Source organism: Nelusetta ayraudi, unplaced genomic scaffold (genome assembly GCF_046127955.1).
Source record: "Nelusetta ayraudi isolate G7.1 ecotype Tasmania unplaced genomic scaffold, CSIRO-AGI_Nayr_v1 ptg000084l, whole genome shotgun sequence".
NCBI classification, from domain to species: Eukaryota; Metazoa; Chordata; class Actinopteri; order Tetraodontiformes; family Monacanthidae; genus Nelusetta; species Nelusetta ayraudi.
The window spans coordinates 6,734,002-6,753,913 of record NW_027466134.1 but is presented as its reverse complement, the minus strand read 5'-3'; the positions used below and the strand labels follow the sequence as shown (position 1 = coordinate 6,753,913).

At 46.0% G+C, this 19,912-nt stretch overlaps 2 protein-coding genes across 2 annotated transcripts in view; both read right to left on the bottom strand.

Moving 5' to 3' along the window:
• Positions 1 to 7,630: 7,630 nt before the first annotated feature.
• The window catches only part of LOC142900842 (sodium-dependent phosphate transport protein 2B-like), a 37,148-nt gene continuing 24,866 nt past the window's right edge, over positions 7,631 to 19,912 (bottom strand). Inside the window, exon 15 of the transcript XR_012928937.1 lies at positions 7,631 to 7,646. The gene's annotated coding sequence lies outside the window, so the exon portion shown is untranslated. The remainder of the gene's footprint in view (positions 7,647 to 19,912) is intronic.
• Positions 7,642 to 11,943, bottom strand: LOC142900843 (sodium-dependent phosphate transport protein 2B-like). Its single transcript, XM_076045393.1, has 12 exons — positions 11,896 to 11,943; positions 11,659 to 11,793; positions 11,428 to 11,556; positions 11,153 to 11,296; positions 10,926 to 11,037; positions 10,630 to 10,825; positions 10,385 to 10,480; positions 10,020 to 10,134; positions 9,377 to 9,544; positions 8,993 to 9,109; positions 8,772 to 8,896; positions 7,642 to 8,357 (listed from the first exon to the last, which is right to left on the bottom strand). Exons 1-12 carry the CDS (start codon positions 11,939 to 11,941, stop codon positions 7,836 to 7,838), a joined length of 1,905 nt encoding a protein of 634 aa, XP_075901508.1. The 5' UTR covers positions 11,942 to 11,943; the 3' UTR covers positions 7,642 to 7,835.

The window sequence follows — 19,912 nt, the reverse complement described above, 5'->3', positions numbered from 1 at the left end:
TTATGTAACAGGGAGCCACATTCTAATCAGACATCAAGTGGAAAGTTTCTGCATAGGTATACGCACTTGGTTTATGGTGTGTGTGTATACAGAGAGTATCGCTGTTAATTATTGGCAGTTATGAAACCGATGAACGTGGCAAGACATGAAGCGAGTGCAAAGGCTGCAGATAGAAAGAAAGAAAAAACACACAGCACAGCCACTGCAGTAGTAAAAGATAATAAAGCAGCAATAATAATAAATCAGGTGAAGCCCCTTCAGTAATTGTTCAATTACTGGACCATTTTCTGACTCTCTATAATAAATAAAGCTCCTAATAACTTATGCACTGACCAAATTTAACATTTTTCTTGAACATTTCAACATACATGTATTATTCATACCTAGTATTTTATATATTAATAGTACATTTTTATATTGAAAAAAAGTCTATGTACACATTAATTCCTTCCTACATCTTTATGTGTTTTATTTACAAAAAAGTTCAAATTTGCTGTGTAGATCATTGAAAAACTTTGAGTCTCTGGTTTAGTTGGACCAAATATAAACTAAATTAGTTCTACAAAATGATAAAGTAGGAGGCAACTTTTATGCTTCAGCTGCTGTGTTCACCCAAAGGTTTGGTATCTGGACCATTGAGCTACGTTTCGTAGCTGTAAGACACTGGTATTTTTTTTTCTTTTACTACCAGAGTGTTTTACTCTCAGGCCTTATAAATTGATCAAAGGCATTTTTACATGCTCAGCTTGGAATGTTTTGATGACGTGGAGCATGTTTGGTCTCATGATGGGTGGGACAGGGCAAAGATCACAGGCCCAGAGCTCCAGAGAGGAATATTTTGCAAGATAAACTAAAGTTAATTTGTGCAGAAATGAATCTTTTTATTCATCTTATTTGTGCTTAGAGCCACGGTGACGTGTTGCTCCTTGTTTGTTTAAAGTGTGAACACAAATGTTGGTGTGCAACGACAAACAGTGATCAGCGGCTCCAGGGATCAAGTCGGTTGACTTGACGCCATGGCAACCCCGAGCAGGTTGGATTTTGTTATCTCATCTCAGCTGCAACATTTTTAGATTACACAATGAGAGTTGGAGGTTTAGCTGATCTGCAGCTTTATTACGCCATAAACACGCACGCATGCACGCACACACACACACATACACACACGCACAGTCGCATCACTTGATCCTTTGATTTGCCCAGAGGAGATTTAAACTTTCATTGTTTATTGCATTGAGTAATAGGTGGAGACTTAAATGGTGATGGGAAAAGACAACAAAACGATACAACAAAACAAAAATTGACTCGACTGAACTTCAGACCGGTTACGAAAACAATACGTAATAACATAGTTACTGTTCTAACTAATGTAATACAATGTAATTGTAAAACACAATTTTAATGTAATGCAACATATTAGGCGACATGACTAGATATATTCACGCAATACTACGTGATGCAATACAATGTAGTATAATGTGTAAAATCAAATTTCCAAATGTGTCTAAATTTACATTTAATATTCAATCTATTTTTTGGTTTCTTTTCTAAAAATGCGATTGTTTCCCCCTTTACAGGCTTGGGTAAGTTAGATTATGTTAATTATTAATGTTGTTATTTATTTCATTATTGAAATCTCCCCAATTCCACAGACCTACAAAAACAACCTGAAATGTTGTAAATGAGCTGGCAAAAAAAACAAAAAAAAAAACAATCAAGCGTCAATTCCAGGACAACCAATTTGTTTTTACAACTTTTACAACTTTGACCAATGTTGGACTGTGTATCAGTGAAATAATTTCCTCCAGGGACAATTTAAAACCGGACGGAGCCTAATCCTTGTCAGCTCTGCTGTTATCTCTGTGAACAATGCTGAGCCATTATATTGCAAAAGGCTGATAGCATTTTTTTTTTTCTTTTAGAGAGAAGATTTATGTATGAAGAAATTGAGGCAAATGTTGAAACCCAGGAAATGGTTTTGCTCCATACAAATAATGAAGAAGTCAAAATAAATAATCCTGGTCGCCCGCTCTGTTTGCTCTCCTGCCAGGGTCAATATTACACTTGCTGTTTCAAACATTACTGCATTTTATCAGCTCTTAAGTATCTGTCCATCACGCGTCCTGCAGCTTTCCCGTCTTTTGCAGTTGTGAAATTACTGGATGTGCGTTTGCGCTCAGGAGGTGGAAATATGACAAAATATTGGCGGAGTGGAGATAAAAATGACTTACACTTTGCCTGAACTCGGGCTCAGGCTTTTTGACAGCGCAGAAATGAAAGGAAATTTCAAAACAACGACGGCGCTGAGATCATAGTACATTCTTGGTCATTAGTCGGATTTCCGTGGTGCATGTGCCCAATGATTAAAAGAGGTGGAAGTTTCATCTTGGCTTCTCCAGCGAGGGATTACACCGCTGGATTTCTGTGTGACACACACACAAGGCACAAAGCTCAATAACCACAACTACAACCAGACTAAAATGACCCTTTCTATCCCCAGTTCTTTGATTTCCTTAAGCTTAACCTGACTGATGGACAGGGAGGGGAGGGGGGGGGGGGGGGGGGAGAAAGGGAAGGAGAAATCAATGACAGAAGTGTGCAAGCTTTGATAAGCTGCGTCGACATCGAGTGAAGTGAAGCCGATGATGAGGCTCCTTTGGATCTTGAGTGTGCTGAACGTGGAGGTTACTGTTGTTCCCACACGTTGTAAAGATGGGAAGGGCAACGGCAGGAGCAGCATGGGCGGCGTGACAAGATTAGAGGAGAACAAACAGTCTGACCCTCAGCTCTGACGGAATGCTCCTTAAAGCAACACAAAGTATTTTCCCCCTCCCTTCCTTTGAGATGATAGTCTCAAAATCACTTTTTGATTGACAGAGATGAACGATATCTCTGCCATTACTGAAACAACGTCCCCATCAGGACTGTACAACTTTGGCAGAAGACGAAGAGGAGCTCGCGCGACTCTGTTGCAATAATCCATTTACCTCAGAAGGTGGATATTGATTGATAAGTGATGACATTCCAGTGGCAAGTCAGCAAAAGCGTCTGTTGTTACTGTTCTTAGCATAATTAGCATACATTGTGTTTTCCAGCATGTGTACAGGTAGACATTGGTGCCACTTTTAAACTGCGCTAAAAAAAAAAGAAAAATGATCCAAGTATGCAACTTGTGTCATAGGACACCATTTAAAAATTTAAAATTTCCAGATTATACATATTTAAATGGGATATTACATTTAAATGGGAAAATAGTAGCTTAGTCAATGCAAAATAAAATGGTTTGTTTAGTTTCCTTTTGGTGCCTTAACAATGTTATGTTTAATCTAAAATCTGTATGGTGCTTTGATCAAACCTTAGCTGCAACAACTTAGAACATACCAAATGACATAAAAAAAACAAACATTTGAAATATTGATTATACTATAGACTTCTAAGGTGCAACTGTGACATTTTAAATATCAAATGAGAGTCTTCTGCTGTCTAGCGCTGCTGGTAGGGTTTGCTGGCCTGCTGCCAGCTTTCACTACACAGTAGCAGGAGTTGGTTGGGCTTGACATGCCGGGACAGCTTGTACACAACCCAAAGCCTGTCTGGTCTCATGGAGTATGAGGCTGTAATCTATTACCTGGAAGACAATAGCCGAGGGAAGGAGACTAACAAGTCAACTCCAAAACATTCCCCCTTAGATGGGGATTGGGCGTGGGGCCAGCACTCCCACCCCGTAAAACCCATTTTTTCTCCTTCCTGGTTTATTTTAATCTAAAAATAAAAAGGAATTATGGCCGGATGCACCGTCTCCCCATTAGCCTTCACCATGGCCATGGAGGTGATCATTCGTGCATCACACTGGGTGGTTGAGGGGGAACTCATGAAAACAGGCCTGAGGCTCCCTCCCATCAGGGCATACATGGACGACCTCACCACCCTTACCACCACAAAGGCCTGCACCAAGCGGCTTCTGGGGAAACTGCATGACAACATCAAGTGGGCATCCCACTTTCCAAGGTCGACAAGCTTGAACGACTGGTTAGCTCCTTTGCCAAAAAATGGCTTGGCCTCCCTAGATGCATTACCAACACAGCACTATATGGGAAAGGAGTCCTGGAACTCCCAGTGTCCAGCCTTGTCGAGGAGTTCAAATGCTCCAAGGTGAGGTTGGAAATGACACTGGCAGAGTCCCAAGACCCAGTGGTTGCCCAATCCATCCCCACCGTGTCGACCGGAAGGAAGTGGTCTTCCGCTGCTGCGACCCAGCAAGCAATGGTTGCCCTTAAGCACCGGGACATTGTTGGGAGTACCCAGCTGGGGAGAGAAGGCCTTGGAACTGGGGAGAGAAGACCATCATGGCAGAAAGCAACGCCCCTACAACGGCGGCAGTTGGTGGTCAACGAGGTGCGCCGACAAGAGCAGGCAGAGAGGTGCACTAAAGGAGCTGTGGGGAATGGAGGCACATCGAACCAGCTTTCTCATCCGATCCGTGTATGATGTTCTCCCATCTCCTACCAACCTCAGCCAGTAGTACGGGGAAGACACCACGTGCCCACTCTGCTCTTCCCCCGCCAGCCTGAGACACATCCTGGTCGGATGCAAAACAAGCTTGTCACAGGGCCGCTACACCTGGCGGCACAACCAGGTTTTAAGATGCCTGGCAAGCAGCTTGGAGGGACCTCCATTAATGTCCTACCTGCTCCACCTCCCAGATCTACACCCTCGATAACTTTCGTCGGTGCCGGCAAAAAACCAACAAGAGATCAGGCCTCCAACTCATATCCCGGGCTGCTAGGTGGAGCACGGGATTGGAGGATGCTAGCAGACCTGGACCAACGCCTCTGCTTCCCCGCGAGATCGTCGCAACAAGCCTCAGGCCTCTGGTCCTCCTCCCTTCGCTCGGCCTTCATAGTGGAGCTGACTGTGCCTTGGGAGGATGCGGTCGGGGAGACCTTAGAGCAAAAGAACCTCAAATACTCAGAGCTGGTGGCAGATGCGGAACAGCATGGATAGAGGACCAAGTTTTACCCAGTCGAGGTGGGGTGCAGAGGCTTTGTGGGAAAATCAACAACAAGACTGCTGAGAGATCTAGGGATCCGAGGTCAGGCTCTGCGGCATGCCATCAAATCGCTTTCAAATTCGACAGCAATCCAGCTGCTGGCTCTGGCTGAAGAGGAGAGACAGCACCTGGGCCGCGAAGCAGCAGCAGTAGCAGCAAAGGGAGCAGGGGATCCAGTGCAGAGGGGGGCACACCTGGGACGCCAGGTCGTGCCGATGAGCCCTCTGGAGGTGTCGGGGGCTAGTCATCGAAACACCGATGAAGGGGGGTGCCCACCTGATGACCCCCATGACGCCCGCGGCCCCCTGCACCCAACTGAGGTCACCCTGAACACCTGGACAAATGGAGTAACACCGCCCCCCACCCCCACCCCCATCAGCGTGGAAGAGCTCAAGGGATTGTAACACCTAGTCCTACTAACAAATCAAATTCTGGTTCCACTCAGTGACCGTTGTGAAGAGAGCAAATGGCAACCAGGGGAAGACCCAAATTGTGTCTTCAAGCAGAACAAATTTTGGAACACTTGCCCTCACATGTCGTTAATATTATAAAAGCAAAGAAAACATAACGTATTTGACGCTACCGACTAAGAATTAATTAGTTTAAAATAAAATAAAGATGAGCGACGCAAGGGAAGGAGCGGAGTTGTGGATCAGTGACGGTCAAAGGCGTAAGTCCCGGGGGGGACGCAGGGGACATGTCCCCCCCTTCAATAACCATCAAAAAACACACAAACACACACACACACACACACACACACGGCGCCAAGGATAGAATAAGTTGTTTTTTACTCCATTTGCTGCTCTCGTCTTTGTCTGATGCAACAGGCTCTGAAAAGACAAGCAGAGAGGACAGGTGACATGCTGACACCCTCATCCTCTCATTCATCATAAGACTTAGGGCACGTTTACGGCGAGCCACTGTAAACTTCCCTTATTGTCCAGATTCCTGAATTCATTTGCGTAGAAAATCATTTATTCGAGTTTTATGACTTTCACTTGAACAGATCCAGTTTCTAAATACATTCTGTTAATTTACACTCCTTATCGTCCACAAATCAAAATCACCACTTTTTCCTTTAATTTGTATCTAAATTATTGTATATTTAGTTCATAGTGTTCATTCAAGCCAAAACGTTTTTCATGTATTAAAGGAAAATTGAAAAAAACATATTTGGTTCTTTTATTTAGTGGTCTGGTACATTATACCCACATGTCTACCATAGTTATTGTTGTTGTTGATCCACCTCAAAGGATACATTTGTGGACATGGATGGCTCTTCAGTTCCAATGAAGAAAAGATTGTATTTTATCTATCATTCTAGTTGCACTTTATAATTTAAATGTATACAGGTGTGTATATTTGACATTTGACAAGTTCATTTGCACTTTACATTTAAAATGTATAAAAGTTTGTTTTCTTTTTTTAAGTTGTGTTTTATAATCAGTTGCACTTTATAAGTTTAATCTGTGTCTTCAGATTTCATCTTGTTGCTGGTTGCTTGAATAAAACAGATGTTTGAAGAGTAGTTTGATATTGTATTCTTATTCACTGAAGTGTTTCTTCTAGTTTTAGAACTTGTATTGAGCTTTAGGTTCTTGTTTATTGTTCCCCCCAACAATGAAGAGGGATTTTCGCCCCTGGTGACGGTGTGATGGTGGCGAGGGTCGGATCACCTGTTGCTTTTTTTTGCTTTTTGTTTTTCTAAAAATGCGATTGTTTCTCCTTTTACAGGCGTGGGTAAATTGGATTATGTTAATTATTATTGTTGTTATTTATTTTATTCTTGAAATCTCCCCAAATCCGCACCCAGACCTACAAAAACAACCTGAAATGTTGTTAATGAGCTGGCAAGAAAAAAAACAATCAAGTGTCAATTCCAGCGTCTGTACCCCTCAACAACAGCACACTGAGGAACGATACATTGTGTTTTCCAGCACGTGTACAAGTAGACATTGGTGCCACTTTTAAACCGCAGTTAAAAAGAACATTGATTCAGGTATGCGACTTGTGTCATGGGACACCATTTTAAATTTTTAAGTGAACTTATTTTCCAGATTACAAAGATTTAAATGGGACATTAAATTTTTAACATTTAAATGGGAAAATAGTATCTTAGTCAATGTAAAATAAAAGTGTTATTTTCCTTTCGGTGCCTTAACAATCTTATGTTTAATCTAAAATCTGTATGGTGCTTTGATCAAACCTTAGCTGCAACAACCTAGAACATAGCAACCGACATAAAAGAGACCATTTGAAATATTGATTATACTATAGACTTCTGAGGTGCAACTGTGAGAATCATGGTGACATTTTAAATATCAAGTGAGAGTTATCTGCATAGAGCTTAAAAAGGGGGACTTCAACCTATCCTTTAAAAATACAAATTTTATTATTCACAAACATTATGCAATATTAAATACTGAGAAACAAAACACATTTCAAATGCTACATTAGACATTTTGGCAAAACCAAGTTCAAAGATGAACATCATCCTAAAGGCCTCTTAACTCGTATCATACAAAAATAAAGATAAAATCGGGGGAAAAAACACTCAGCATGACATCCTAGCAGAGACTGAGTATCAGAAATTATACTTTAAATAGAAAAATTCAAAGAAAACAGATTTTATATATGTCCAACACTTCCCCAGCATTATGGAGGACCGTGTTCAGTTCATTGTTCCAAAAAAGAAAGAATCAGAATCATACGACACCCTGAGGAGTGGAGAACACGTGTTCCAAGTACAGAGTTCAATTGCACAGAGTTGGTTACATCAGGAATTTTAGAATTGTGTTACATAGTTAAAATCCTTTTCCTCGTCCTTGGACATGGCCGGATTGTCGTAGATCGTGATGTCTTTTGTCTCCATTTGCTCAGCACTGCAACTCTTGCACTTGCAACAGCAGCAGCAGTGCTTGCTGCAGCCCGTCAGGCACGAGGTCACCACGGCGTCCCACGGTGCCATTGAGTGCAAGGGGCGTGGCAGGAAGTCCCAAGAGCGCAACACCTTGGGCAGGCGGTCCGGCCAGCGGCTCTGCATCACATTGATGATGATGACCACAATGAGCAGCACCACGAGGGGCACGGCTACGCCCACCAGGACCTGCCAGCCGGCCATGGACAGGCCAAATACGGTCAGGGGAAACACCAGGAAGCAAAGGATGAGGTAAAGGATGGCAAACCAGCGGTACTTGGCTGTGCGGTTCCCCAGCCCTCTGGCCAGTCTGATGGGCAGCCTCATGAAAGGGATGGGGTACCAAATTGCGATGCCAAATATGTTGAAGAAGAAATGGCAGAGTGCAATCTGAAGGAGAACATAAGGGGAAATGAAAAAAAGGTTGTTTTTAGAATCTGCATACTGAATAAAGACTCCGAGTCCTGGTTCTAATTTTTTTACCATTTCCTCTACACTTCAAAATGGGAAAAGGGAGATACATCATCAGACTAAAGATAATGTACTTCTTTTTGTTTTTTGTCTTTGAATGACTATAAAATCCTAACCAGAAGCTCCCTGCTCAGAACTCGGCATCAACGATTGAACTTGAGGGGTTAAATCACACAACCATTCACATGCTCAAACTTATCAAAGGAGAAACTGAGGAGTCTTATCACAGGGTCAGTGTAGTTGAGTGCTGTCAGAATGTTCACGGTCAGAGGCAGTGTACCTTAGAGAAACTGGATTCTTGGATGAAAATCTTTTTGTGCCATATCTTCTTACCTGCAAGGAGTTGGCCAGCCGATCTCCCGTGCTGGCCATGGCTGCCAGGATACTGGTGGTTGTTGTCCCAATATTTGACCCCAGCGTCAGAGGGTAGGCTCTCTCCAGGCTAATGACTCCGATACCTGATGAAAGAAGGCAGAGGCGTTATGAATAAATCCTGAAGGGGAAAAAGAAGAAAAAGAAAATGAGAGAAAAAATTCTGGAAACAGCCAGCTTACCGACGAGAGGCGTTATGGCCGAGGTGAAGACGGAGCTGCTCTGGACGATGAAGGTCATACCCGCTCCCACCATGATGGCAATGTAGCCCGTGACCCAGCCGAAGGGGAAGGGGAAGTCTGAGATGGGACACAAGTGGGTGAGCAAACGAAACCATCATGTCTTGGTGACTTGGAACGCCGTAGCATTTGTGCCTGAGCTTCCTCTCGCCCACACAACAGGACTGGCAGAACCTGGAGGCTGGTCGGAGAGCAGCAGGGTAGATTGACTGTGCCGGCTCTGCTCATCGGGCAACACCACCAGGCAGATGTGCCGACTATCAAACAGGCGAAGTACAGCAAACACACAGTTTTCTCCTGTTTGGTTTTTCTTCCCCACCCTCGTACCTGTGTTGAGCACCTTCTTGATGACCACGGCCACCTGGCCCTTCAGCATGGAGTTGAGCAGCTTGACAATTAAGATGAGGCAGGTGCAGAGGATGAGCAGCGAACAAGCTAGTAGGATGAGGCCAATCGCCAGGTCCGGAAGGTCAACGTTGGCAAAGATGTGATTGCCTGCAATGTGTAAAAGGCGTAATTGAGCGTCAGTGCTTCCGTGTTTTAGGGCTAAAAATAGTCAGCTGTGCATGTATGAGTCACTTTAAAGCAAACAAAAAACAAAAAAAATGCACGGTGTAGTCCTCTTTTTATTTTGTTTGTTGGTTTTCTCTCCTCAACACTTTCCCAGCAATTTGGAAATAAAAAACCCAGAAGGTTGCACATTAATCAGAAGCTGCTTTAAACCCCTTGACCTCACTCAGACACAAAGCATTTCCCTAAAAAACGCAGTCGGGTTGAAGTGAAGGAGGGACCTATTTTTTACGGCCTCGTTGTGCTCAGGTGCCTCTGCAGGAGCAGCATGAATAGACCCCATTGATTTGGGAGAAAGGTCCATGTTGAAGCTGAAAGGCGGCCGTTGTTTTCCAAGAGGAGCCGGCTTTTGCTGTTGTCTAATGTTTCACTCAGAGGGTCTTCAGAATTTGTCACTTACATTTTTCGATGTTATCCGTCCACGTCTTGTTCACCTCCTGCAAGAACTGGCCGTCGACCGCGTAGCACGGCGAGGTGGCGTTGACGCAGGTCGCCACTGTCTTGTTTTGCAAAACCTGTAAAACAAAAAAATAAATGATAAAGACTTGTTCAACTAAGTAAATGGAATAGAAGTACAACAGAAATAAATGCAAAAAGTTGGGTCAGTGTTGATGAAATAACATAACATGTCCTCTTGAGCAAAGTGATCTAACCCTGGAGGCAGCACCAGTCGCCGTGTAAAAACAATATCAGTAATTAAAGAGTTGACCCGGGCAGCACCGTCACGTGTTTTTAAGCGTGAACCTTCGACAACAGTCTGCTTACCGTGGTGCTGTTTGTGACACACCATCTCTTGACCATGCTCAAGTTTCTGGCTTCGGGGTCGCCAATGGCGATGCGGTCAATGACAGACTTGTCCAGCTGAGACGGGCAGAAGATCAAAGGATTGTGGGTCATTACTCTGACTCTGAACAAATTGGCGCAGCAAAAAAAGTGCGACCGTCACCAGGTTTCACAGGCGATGAGGGGTTTTTCCACCGTGCTACCATGTTGTGGGACAGGCTCTCTACCTGAATGATGGAGTCTGTGAGCGGGTCGGTGATGACATTGAGCAGTTCGGGGGCGTCCTCGCCCGACTGGATGTTGAAGTTGTCGATGAGGAGTTTGGTGAGCTTGTACAGGACGCCCGTGGCCACCTCCAGGGGCAGCAGGATCAGCACAGACAGCCAGTTGAAGAAGTCGTGAACGGTGGCACCAGCGAACGCCCTGAGAAGTGCAGAACAAGATTTAGAAACTGACCACCGTGAAGAGATTTCGTTGACTTTTTTCGTTGATTTTTTTTGTTGGTCGAGCGGCGAATAAGCACCTGCGGAACTCGTTTCTATCTCCCGCCTGCATCATGGCCACAACGGTGTTGGTGACAGAGGTCCCGATGTTGGAGCCCATGATGATCGGCACGGCCGACTTCACATCCAGCACTGAAGGGGTTTAAGCAGCATGATGTGAGTGTGTGTGTGTGTGTGTGTGTGTGTGTGTGTGTGTGTGTGTGTGTGTGTGTGTGTGCGTGTGTGTGTGCTTGTGCCGTCCACTTACATCCTGACGACACCATGCTGACCACGATGGAGGAGGAGGTGCTGGAGCTCTGCACCAGCACGGTGACCAGCACGCCGATCACCAGGCCGGCCACCGGGTTGGCCAGCACGGCGTTCTCCTGGAAGATGTCGCCGGCGACTTTGCCTGAAGCACACGCAAAACACACACCGCACGCTGGCGTTAGCTCCTCCACATTACACAAGCAGCAGCATTCTTAAGTACATTAAAGCCGACATCATTCTGGATTTTGTTTTTTCTTTTAATTCCCTTCTCACCTCCGACCAGCTGGAAAGCGGAGCTGAGGACATCCAGCGAGCAGATGAAGATGTAGAGGAAGAGCAGGAGCAGAATGAACTTCACAATGGCGGTCAGCACACGCATGACCTTCCCCTTTGTGTCCAACTCTGTGGGGTTAAACACAGTGATTCAGAAACTCTTTGTCAGCTTTGCTGTACGGATCTCCGGCCCGCTCGCCGTTAAAAGGGCTTTTGTTCCAGCCGCCTCACCTGACCACTTGACGCCCGTGTCCTTGAGCTCGGGAAGATCCCAGGGATCATTTACCTCCTCGGGCTCTTGGTGCACCAGGTCCACGGTGGAGTAGTACGGCGGGAACTGCTCGCCCTTAGTGGGTACGTCATCGTCTGACGGGCAGGCGGCAGGTGGATTGGAGGAGGAAGCGTTAGAAGATGGTCGAAAATCATAAATCAGCCGGTGGACTGATTCAGGAGGGAGGGGGTACCTACCATTTGGCGGCGACGAAGGAGCCGTCCCTCTCTCTCTGGGAGCCATGACTGAAGGAAAAATATACGTGCACAAACACGCCATTCAAAAATTTATAATACATTTACTTTTTTTTTTTACTGTGAATCTGCATTTATTTGGTGTAACAGCAGTTTCCCAAACTGAGGGTCTGCGCCCATGATAGGTCACTGACCACTGATTTACATTTGGTTACTAAGTGGCAGATTGGCATTCAGTTTTACTTTTCAGGATGTGACAGTGTCCTGTCACTATGCCTCCAATTGATGATGTGCCCCGGCTACTTGGCCAAAGGGATATCCCTTTCGCCGAATGGTTAAGCGCGCATGGCTATTACCCGGGAGTCTGGGGTTCGAAGCCCGCCCGGGCCCTCTGCGCCTTACCACAAGGAGTTAAATTTGTGTCAATCTGTTCATTTCTTATAAATTAAATATACTTCATATTCAATTTAAATCCATGCTATGTCATCTTGTGGGCATGAATCTGGATTATTTAATGTATTTATTTTTAACAAAGACCCATTTTTTCCCGTGCTGGTTGATTTTAATCCAGAGGAGACACACAGATTGTGTCTTTTACACAAGCAGAAGAAGTTTTGGAACACTTGCCTCACATGCCGTCAATATGATAAAAGAAAAAAAAAAGTTAACTGACAAACTTATTAGACGCTACTCATTAAGAATTCATTAAAAAAAACAAAAAAAACTGAGGGACGCTGTCCGCAAAAAACAATCCTGTTTACGCTACTTGGGATTTTTCTGTCCTAACCTGAAACAAATCTTAAAAACAATGCGAGCATCTCGTCGCGCAAAAAATATATTTAAGAACTTTAAATTAAAAAAGAGGGAGGGGGTGGCGTTGTGGATCCGTGATGGGGTTATGGTGGCGAGGGTTTCACTCACCTGTGGTGGAGAAGCTCTGGGCTGCACGTCGAGGAAGCTTCATCTGGATCACCTGTTGCTGCCTCCGAGGCTCTGACTCCTCTATAGCACCGCCCTCCTCCCTCCTTCCCCTCCCCCTGCTGTGCGCGACGTGCGCGCGCGCTCACACACGATAACCTTTTTTTTTTTTTTTCTAAAAATGCGATTGTTTTTCCTTTTACAGGCATGGGTAGATTGGATTATGTTAATTATTATTGTTGTTATTTATTTTATGATTGAAATCTCCCCAAATCCACACCCAGACCTACTAAAACAACCTGAAATGTTGTAAATGAACTGGCAAAAAAAAAACATAAAACAACCAAGTGTCAATTCCAGGACGACCAATTTGTTTTTACAACTTTTACAACTTTGGCCAATGTTGGACTGTGTATCAGTGAAATAATTTCCTCCAGGGACAATTTAAAACCGGACGGAGCCTAATGCCTGTCAGCGTCTCTGCTGCTATCTCTGTGAACAATGCTGAGCCATTATATTGCAAAAGGCTGATAGCATTTTTTTCTTTTCTTCTTTTTTTTTTCTTTGAAGATTTGTATGTATGTATGAAGAAATCGAGGCAAATGTTGAAACCCAGGAAATGGTTTTGCTCCATGCAAATAATGAAGTCAAAATAAATAATCCTGGTCGCCCTCTCTGTTTGCTCTCCTGCCAGGGTCAATATTACACTTTGCCTGAACTCGGGCTCAGGCTTTTTGACAGCGCAGAAATGAAAGAAAATTAAAAAAAAAAAAAAAAACGACGGCGCTGAGATCATAGTACATTCTTGGTCATTAGTCAGATTTCTGTGTTGCATGTGCCCGATAATTAAAAGAGGTGGAAGTTTACTACACCGCTGGATTTCTGTGTGACACACACAAGGCACAAAGCTCAATAACCACAACTACAACCAGACTAAAATGACCCTTTCTATCCCCAGTTCTTAGATTTCCTTAAGCTTAACCTAACTGATGGACAGGGAGGGGTGGGGTGGGGGGGGGAGGAGGAGAAATCAATGACAGAAGTGTGCAAGCTTTGATAAACTGCGTCGACATCGAGTTAAGTGAAGCTGATGATGAGGCTCCTTTGGATCTTGAATGTGCTGAACGTGGAGGTTACTGTTGTTCCCACACGTTGTAAAGATGGGAAGGGCAACGGCAGGAGCAGTGTGGGCGGCGTGACAAGATTAGAGGAGAACAAACAGTCTGACCCTCAGCTCTGACGGAATGCTCCTTAAAGCGACACAAAGTATTTTCCCCCTCCCTTCCTTTGAGATGATAGTCTCAAAATTGTTTTTTTAACGATTCATTGATTGACAGAGATGAACGATATCTCTGCCATTACTGAAACAACGTCCCCATCAGGACTGTACAACTTTGGCGGAAGATGAAGAGGAGCTCGCGCGACTCTGTTGCAATAATCCATTTACCTCAGAAGGTGGATATTGATTGATAAGTGATGACATTCCAGTGGCAAGTCGGCAAAAGCGTCTGTTGTTACTGTTCTTAGCATAATGAGCCTGTACCCCTCAACAACAGCACACGGAGGAACAATACATTGTGTTTTCCAGCATGTGTACAAGTAGACATTGGTGCCACTTTTAAACTTTGTCACACCGTGGTGAGGTTTTGTCTCGTCTTGGGGTTTTGTCTCGTCATTTCTTGTTCTATTTTGACAACTTCCTCTCGTTTCAGATCACAACCTCTCCTCATGTTCCACCAGTCCGTCTGACCTAATTACCCATTGTTTCCAGCTGTGCCTTGTTACCTTGTGTGTTCAAATAGTCTGCGTTCCGCTTGTCTTGTGCCAGAGTGTCTTCGTCCGTCACGTCTAGCCCCAGCCCCAGCCCCAGCCCCTCACAGTAAGACAGTTATTTTTTTTGTTTGTTTATGCTAAGTTTTGTTAAAGTAGGCTTTTGTTTGTTGTTCAGTCTTTTTCCTCCTTGCGAGTGATTTCGTTTTAGTTATCATCTTAGAATAGATTTAGGTTTGATTATTTTGGACATTAGTTCCTTGTCCTCAGGAGTGATTTTTTTTTTTTTTTTTTTTTTGTTCTTTTTGGTTTTTCTGATATCCCTGAGTGATTAGGAGTTTCACAGCCTGTTTATTTGATCGCTCTGACTAGAGATCGATTGCTTGTGGAATAAAGTTGCTTGATTCCTGTAAACCTGTGCGTCTGAGTCCTGCTTCAAGTCCCAGCCTGACATTACACTCTGGCCAGTATGGACTCAGCAGAGGCATACCAGCTCGCAGATGCGCCCAGAGCGCAACGATCTCTCGCCAGGAGGAATTCCAAGAAGCCATGACCGCCCAGGTGAGCCAGCTGGCCTCTCAGATCCAGGACCGGGTCAGTTTTGTCAGGCAGCGCCCTAAACCTGCAGCTCCTACCCTCGTCTCCGGACGCATCCACCTCGGGAGGGGGAGCAGGGATCTGGTTGGCGCCCCCCGAGCGGTTCTCAGGAGAACCGGGTCAGTGCAAAGCCTTCCTTATTGACTGTTCAATTCACTTTGAGCATTCCCCGCAAGCCTTCACTGCTGACCGCTGCAAGATAGCCCTCATGGTCTCCCACTTATCCGAGGATGTGGGCCACCGCGGACTCACCCCTTTGCCAATCACTCCACGACTTCCATGAAGAGCTCAAGAGGACCTTCGATCCTGTGGCAACGAACCGAGATAAAGCCAGGGAGCTGAGCGGACTGCGACAGGGACCCAGCTCAGTCAGCGACTATGCCATCCGATTCCGTACGCTGGCGGCGGAGAGTGGATGGACCGAGACTGCGTTGTACGACATGTTCCTGAAGGGGTTGTCGGTGCCTGTCCAGGATCGGCTGATCCCTCTGGACCTTCCAGCTGATTTGGATTCCCTCATCGCCCTCGCTATTCGTACGGATAACCGGATCCACAAAGTCAAGCAGCGGCGGGAGGCCAGAAGCACACCTGGGCGGTTTCTGCGTCCCTGGGTCCCGCCAGAACAGAATCCCCAAGGTCCAGTCCCAGAGCAGAGCCAGGCATCTCCCACAACCGAAGTGGATGAACCAATGCAGCTTGGCCGGACGCGTCTGACTCCGGAGGAAAGCCGACGGCGACAAGCTCAGGGGTGTTGCTTTTACTGTGGCGAGAACTCCCATCTCCTGGCTTCATGCCCCGTCAAAGGACCCAAGACGGTGAGTTCTCACTCTAAGTCTCACCGCTCTCCACGAGCTCTCACACCAGTGATAATCTCTCACCATGCAGTTTCAACCAATCTGCGGGCACTAATTGACTCTGGGGCTGATAAGAGTATGTTGGACTGGGGGTTGGCTGCTCAGTTGGGGTTGCAATCTGATCAATTGATTAGCCCCATAGAGGTTAAGGCCTTGAATGGACACAATCTCTTCTCCATTACTAATCGGACTGAACCCGTGGAATTATGTATTGGGAGTCACAAGGAACAAATCAGTTTTCTTCTATTCCAGTTGTCTCCCCGTACTCTGGTCTTGGGGTATTCGTGGTTGCACGCTCACAACCCAAACATTGATTGGCGAACCGGGGTGTCCTAAGTTGGGGTAAACGGTGTGCCGACAAGAGCAGGTGCCCTGCTAGTCAAGAATTTTTAGGACTTGGTAATTGCATTTCTCTTAATGTTGTCACAGAATCCACGACGGACCTGAGTTCAGTGCCATCCTGCTACCACTATCTCCACAAAGTCTTCAGTAAAACCAAAGCCTTATCTTTTCCACCTTATCGACCTTATAATTGCCCCATAGACCTAATTCCCGGCTCAACCATCCCGAAGGGCCGCGTTTACTCGCTCTCCGTTCCGGAGAAAGAAGCAATGACGGAGTACATACAGACCTCATTGAAAACGGGTCTTATCCGCCCTTCATCTTCTGCTGCTGGGGCCGGGTTTTTCTTTATAGAGAAAAAAGATGGGACATACGGGGTTCAATACTCCCCACAGACATTATGAGTATCTAATCATGCCTTTCGGTTTAACGAATGCTCCTGCAGTTTTTCAGGCCATGATCAACAACGTGTTGAGACCTTTTAGATCACTTTGTGTATGTATATTTAGAAGATATCCTGATATATTCACCTGACCTTGACACCCACAGAAAACATGTAACCGCGGTTCTGCAACGACTCTTAGATCACCAGCTATGTCAAAGCAGAGAAAAGTGAGTTTCATGCTGACACCGTCTCTTTCCTGGGCTTCATTGTAGCCTCTGGAAGTGTTCAAATGGACCCGGCAAAAGTTTGCGCTGTTGCCGAGTGGCCCACTCCCTATAGCCGTAAGAAGGTTCAGCAGTTCCTCGGGTTCGCTGACTTCTACAGGCGGTTTATCCGGGGCTTCAGCGCTATAGCATCTCCATTACTTGCTCTCACTTCCTCCAAGGTGCGGTTCACCTGGACTCCTGAGGCCGCGTTCAAAGACCTCAAGGTTCGTTTCACCACTGCCCTGATTCTTTTGCTGCTGGATCCCCAACGACAGTTTATCGTAGAGGTGGACGCATCTCTGCAGGGGATTGGTGCTGTTCTCTCTCAACAATCAGAGAAGGATGGGAAGATGCACCGCTGTGCCTTTCTGTCGAGGCGGTTGTCCAAGGCTGAACGCAACTACGACGTTGGCAACCGGGAACTGCTGGCTGTCAAGGTGGCCCTGGAGGAGTGGAGGCACTGGCTGGAGGGGACTAAACACCCATTCATTGTCTGGACTGACCACAAGAACCTGGAATACATACGCAAAGATAAGAGACTGAATTCTCGCCAGGCTGTTGTTCTTTAATTGCTTCTCCTTTTCGCTTTCTTACAGGCCAGGGTCTGGTTTGGTTCCTTTATCTAATATCATGCTACCAAACCGCGTGTTCGTTTAATGAAGAATAGAGCAGTAGACAAGTGAAATCTTAAGAAGTTTTAGTAACAGAAAAACAAGATACTTGGTACAGAGCTCCGGAGGCTTAACCCTAACAACAACAATGTGTTATCAGATGCCAAGTCTGATCTATCTGTCCCTTACACCATCTTAAATACAGAAACAAACAGTAATAAAATATGTAGATGTCTTCTTCCATGTCGTCCTCCTATTGGCTGTCCGGTGGTGTAGCCTTCCCCGTTTTAGGCTAATCTGTGGCAGGAAACAAGTCCTTATTTGGCCGGGAGCCAAATAATCCATCCTCCTCTCGATCTGGTCTGCTGGAAAACTTTCCTGCCATAAAACCCTGAGGTGAAAAGTTCGTATTCCCGTGCCAAACTTTATGGGGGTAGCAAATGCAGTTTCTGTGTTCACCCCAACTTTGATCACCCCAAGTCACTGTTCCTTTGATCACCCCAGGTCACTGTTCCTGAGGCTTAATCAGTCAAACAGTATCTGTCTTTACTCCGAGGTTCTGAATGGTACTGATAAGAATGGGCAAATGATTATAAGAGGACTACATGTATTGACATTCATTACATTTAAACATTTAACTAACTCTAATACTTCTAACACACACATACAATATTTGCTAATATACTAACTCACACAGCTATAATGCATTAAACTAAATATAGAATCACAACAGGTCCCAGAATGTCAAGCCTGATGCCCACATGTGTGGTCGGAGCGGTGTCTTGGCAGATAGAAAACGGGGCTAAGCAAGCTAATGGTGAGGCTCCGCCACCTAGTGGGTGCCCCAAGAAGTGATTATACGTCCCTGCCAATCTGCACCCACAGGTGATTCATTGGGCCCACTCCTCGCTGCTTTCCTGTCATCCGAGAGTCCGGCGAACAATGTTTTCTATCTCCCGGAGGTTCTGGTGGCCTTCAATGGAACCGGAGGTTTGGGAGTACATTGAGGCATGCCCGGTCTGCGCCAGGAACAACGTGTCTACTCAACCGCGCATGGGACTTCTACAACCTCTACCCATTCCCTCCAGACCGTGGGCCAACATCTTAATGGACTTCGTCACGGGGCTCCCGTTCTCCCAAGGCAACACCACAGTCCTCACTCTGGTAGACAGATTTTCAAAGTTGACTTGATTCATTGCTTTACCTAAGCTACCCTCAGTCAAAGAATTGGCCGAAATCATGATCCACGAAATTTTCAGAACTCATGGATTCCCCAGAGATATCGTGTCGGACCGGGGGCCCCAGTTTGTGTCCCGGTTCTGGAAGGAGTTCTGCAGACTCATTGGAGCCATGGTCAGCCTGACCTCAGGCTACCACCCAGAGTCCGATGGTCAGACCGAACGCCTCAACCAGCAGTTGGAAACCGGCCTCCGGTGCCTAGTGTCCCAGAACCCCTCGACATTGAGCAAGCACCTGGTCTGGGTCGAGTATGCCCTCAACTCGCTGCCCACCTCTGCCACAGGGTTTTCCCCCTTCAAGTGCGCCTACGGTCATGATCCTCCAGTGTTCGCCGTCCAAGAGCCCGGAGTGTCAGTTCCCTCGGCTCACGTCATGATTCGTCGTGGCCGGCGCATCTGGGCAGCCACCCGACAGGTTCTCGTCCACCAAGGTGACCGGACCAAGAAGGCAGCGGACCGCAGCAGGAGATGTGCACCCTCCTACCAGCCGGGCCAGAAAGTGTGGCTTTCTGCAAAGAATCTCCACCTCAAAGTAGCCTCGAAGAAGTTGGCTCCAAGGTTCGTGGGTCCCTTCCCCATCACCAAGGTCATCGGACCCGCTGCTGTCCGTCTCCGCCTTCCTCGATCCCTCCGAGTTCATCCCACCTTCCACGTCAGCCAGGTCAAGCCCGCCAAGGAAAGTTCCATGGTCCCGACCCTCCCGCCTCCGCCACCTCCAGTGATTGACGGTGGGCAGGTTTACAAGGTCAAGCACCTGTTAGCTGTACGCAACAGGGGTCGGGGCAGTCAGTACCTGGTGGACTGGGTGGGTTACGGCCTAGAGGAAAGACAATGGGTTCCTGCTCGATTCATTTTAGACTCTACTCTCATCAATGACTTTTACTGGGATCATCCAGAGCAGGGGTGTCCAAACTACGGCCCGCGGGTCAACTGCAGCCCACGGTCCATTTTTAATTGACCTTCAAGAAATTTTATAAATAGAAAATAGAATAGAATATGGCCCGCACTTCAACTTTTGCCTGAGTGTATTGCACTTCTT

Bases quoted from the DNA above. Each gene is read 5' to 3' on its own strand.
- LOC142900843 (XM_076045393.1), bottom strand. From the start codon at position 11,941: ATGGCTCCCAGAGAGAGAGGGACGGCTCCTTCGTCGCCGCCAAATG. The intron at 11,794-11,895 runs GTAGGTACCCCC...CCTGCCCGTCAG, and splicing joins TCCTTCGTCGCCGCCAAATG to ACGATGACGTACCCACTAAG. The intron at 9,110-9,376 runs GTACGAGGGTGG...GTCCCATCTCAG, and splicing joins CAAGAAGGTGCTCAACACAG to ACTTCCCCTTCCCCTTCGGC.